At 39.6% G+C, this 2,659-nt stretch overlaps 1 protein-coding gene across 1 annotated transcript; it reads left to right on the forward strand.

Annotated features, from left to right (window-relative positions):
* Positions 1-1,538: 1,538 nt before the first annotated feature.
* Positions 1,539-2,452, forward strand: LOC114042112 (olfactory receptor 148-like). Its single transcript, XM_027860794.1, is given in 2 exon segments — positions 1,539-1,932; positions 1,935-2,452. Coding segments are annotated over 2 exon segments (912 nt in total).
* Positions 2,453-2,659: the final 207 nt, after the last annotated feature.

Genomic DNA, 2,659 nt, shown 5'->3' on the forward strand with positions numbered 1-2,659 from the left:
TACATAAGCCCTACCTCACAGCAACTAGAATAGAAGGCATAGATGGAAAAACTTTGATTTTCTCCTCATGAGAGCCTTGAAAAAAGGAAGAAATATTTCCCATCCTCAGTCAACTGTTTTCTCTCTTGGCCATGTAACTTCATTCAGTTTTGATCTATCACTGTTTTTCATGGTAAGAACAGAATGGGAACCATAGGTTGTTGGGGCCATTGAATGACTCCCAAGGTTAGGGACTATCTTTGCATAAGAATCTCCAGAATAGAAAATGCAGAGATTAAAGTATATTGGGCTATCAGGGTCTGGGATGATTGGCTGTGGTTCTTGAACTTGGAGAATTCGGCAGTTTTTACCTAGCTACACAGATACACACAAAAAAAAATGGAGACTCAAAAAATTGTACCATACTTCATTAAGGAATCACCTCAACTTTTTCTGTGAGGAAATCTTTGTTGATTATGGAAAAGCCAGTGACAGGCTGGGTAGACTCCTTGTCTCGGGGTTATGATGCCCTCGGTCCAAATCTAGCCTCCGCTACACAAGCTCTGCAACTATCAGCAAGTCACTTATCCTCTTTGAGACTCTGTTTCCTTATATGTAAATAGGCATAATAATACCTATAGCACCTATCTAATCGGGTTGTTGAGAGGCTTAATGAGATAATGTAGGGAAAGTGTTTTACAAACTTTTAAGTCCTCTATATGTCAGTTGTCATGATCATTATCCATGATATTGTGATAGAAAAGTCAATACCTGAAGCAGTGTTTATTGGGAATTTTTGAAAATTTGAGTTCCAAGATCAATCCTCCAACTTCTTTTTTTGGATTTAAATTTCCAGGAGTGCCACTTGATAAAGGAGGAACATTTTTGTATCCCTGTGAAGATTACTTTTGTGTCAAGATATGGAAATGATTTTCCACTTAGTGACAGCATATTCTCCACAACTAAGGTCCCCATTTTGTCCTATGCCTTGGCTGTGACTTTCACACAATCATTGTCAAAGTTGTTCTAAAGTCTAGTCTATGACCTTTTTAATTTCTAAGCAGTGCCCAAGGATTTATGACCTTCTCATTCATAGCAATGGTAAAGGAAATCAGCATAAAATAGGGGCAAGGACCCAAGACTGCTAGATTCATTTTGACATTTCTTTTTGACTTTTTTTTAATTTTTTATGATGGACATTGTTTTTCTTCTCCAATTTCAGGTGTTTGTTGAATAATATTCCTTTGATTAATAGCAGTCATTCCATTCCATTCATTTCTTTGAGATACCCTAATTTTATACACCTTTGAGCTCCATTTTACTTGCAATCATGGTGATTAAAAGTTCAGGGTAACATTCTCAGGTAGGAAAAGGCAGACTTTCTTCCAGTGTGTAATAATCTTCCTAGTTGTTGTACTGAAAAGCTTTCAATTAAAAAAAAAAACATAAATTTGTGATCAAAGATGAATTTATATCATGCCAAACCAATTCACCCTTCATCTTTGATATCTGTACTCACCTCCTGCTTTCTTCTGTCTTCCCCCAGGGCTGACGCTCCTATGAAGATAAAGAACTACACAGAGGTGACTGAGTTTATTCTCCTGGGAATCCCTCACACAGAAGGACTGGAGATTATGCTCTTTGCTATCTTCTTATTCATCTATATCTTCACCCTGCTGGGGAACTTGCTCATCCTCTTGGCCATCATCTCCTCCTCTCACCTTCACACACCCATGTATTTTTTCTTGGGACTCTTATCTATTTTTGACATATTTTTTCCTTCAGTGAGCTCCCCCAAATTGCTGGTCTTTCTCTCTGGAAATAGCCGAGCCATCTCTTATAGGGGATGTGCCTCCCAGCTCTTCTTCCATCATTTTTTGGGGTGCACTGAAGGCATTCTATACTCTGTGATGTCCTATGACCGTTTTGTTGCCATCTGTCATCCACTGCGCTATGTGTGGTCCTTGCCACATGTACCTCACTGATAGGTTGTATCCATGCCACTATACTGACATCACTCACTTTCCAGTTGCCTTACTGTGGCCCTAATGAAGTAGACTATTACTTATGTGACATTCCTGTTGTCCTACCTTTGGCCTGTGCTGACAGCTCACTGGCCCAGAGGGTGGGTTTCACTAATGTTGGCCTTTTGGCTTTGACATTACTTTTCACTATTATTATCTCCTATACCCGCATAGGGATAGCCATTTTGAGAATCTGTTCAGCTGAAGGCAGGAGCAAAGCTTTCTCTACCTGCAGTGCCCACCTCATTGCCATCATGTGTGCCTATGGACCAATTATCATCATCTATTTTCAGTCCACACCCAACCCTTTGCTTGGTGCTGTGGTTCAAATTCTGAATAACATTGTCTCACCTATGCTGAACTCCTTAATCTATTCTCTGAGAAACAAGGAAATAAAAAGAGCCTTGAAGAGAGTTTTATGTGGGGCAAGACTAACTGCAGAGACCTAAATTAGGAGGCCTCAATCTCCCTGGTCAGTCCATTTCCATCTTTGTGTGGAAACTGTTGATAAGATTCCTCTCCTTCATTGAATAGTAGGCATGTCTTTGCCTTGTCTCTGTGCATCATTCTATTTTTTCCGTATGGTGTATAGAACCAGATACTAGGCCAATCTGAGAAAAACAGCTAGTTGAGTTCTTTTTTCTCTTAAAGGGCTT

This window comes from Vombatus ursinus, unplaced genomic scaffold, assembly GCF_900497805.2.
Source record: "Vombatus ursinus unplaced genomic scaffold, bare-nosed wombat genome assembly UNPS02014258.1, whole genome shotgun sequence".
Taxonomy (NCBI): domain Eukaryota; kingdom Metazoa; phylum Chordata; class Mammalia; order Diprotodontia; family Vombatidae; genus Vombatus; species Vombatus ursinus.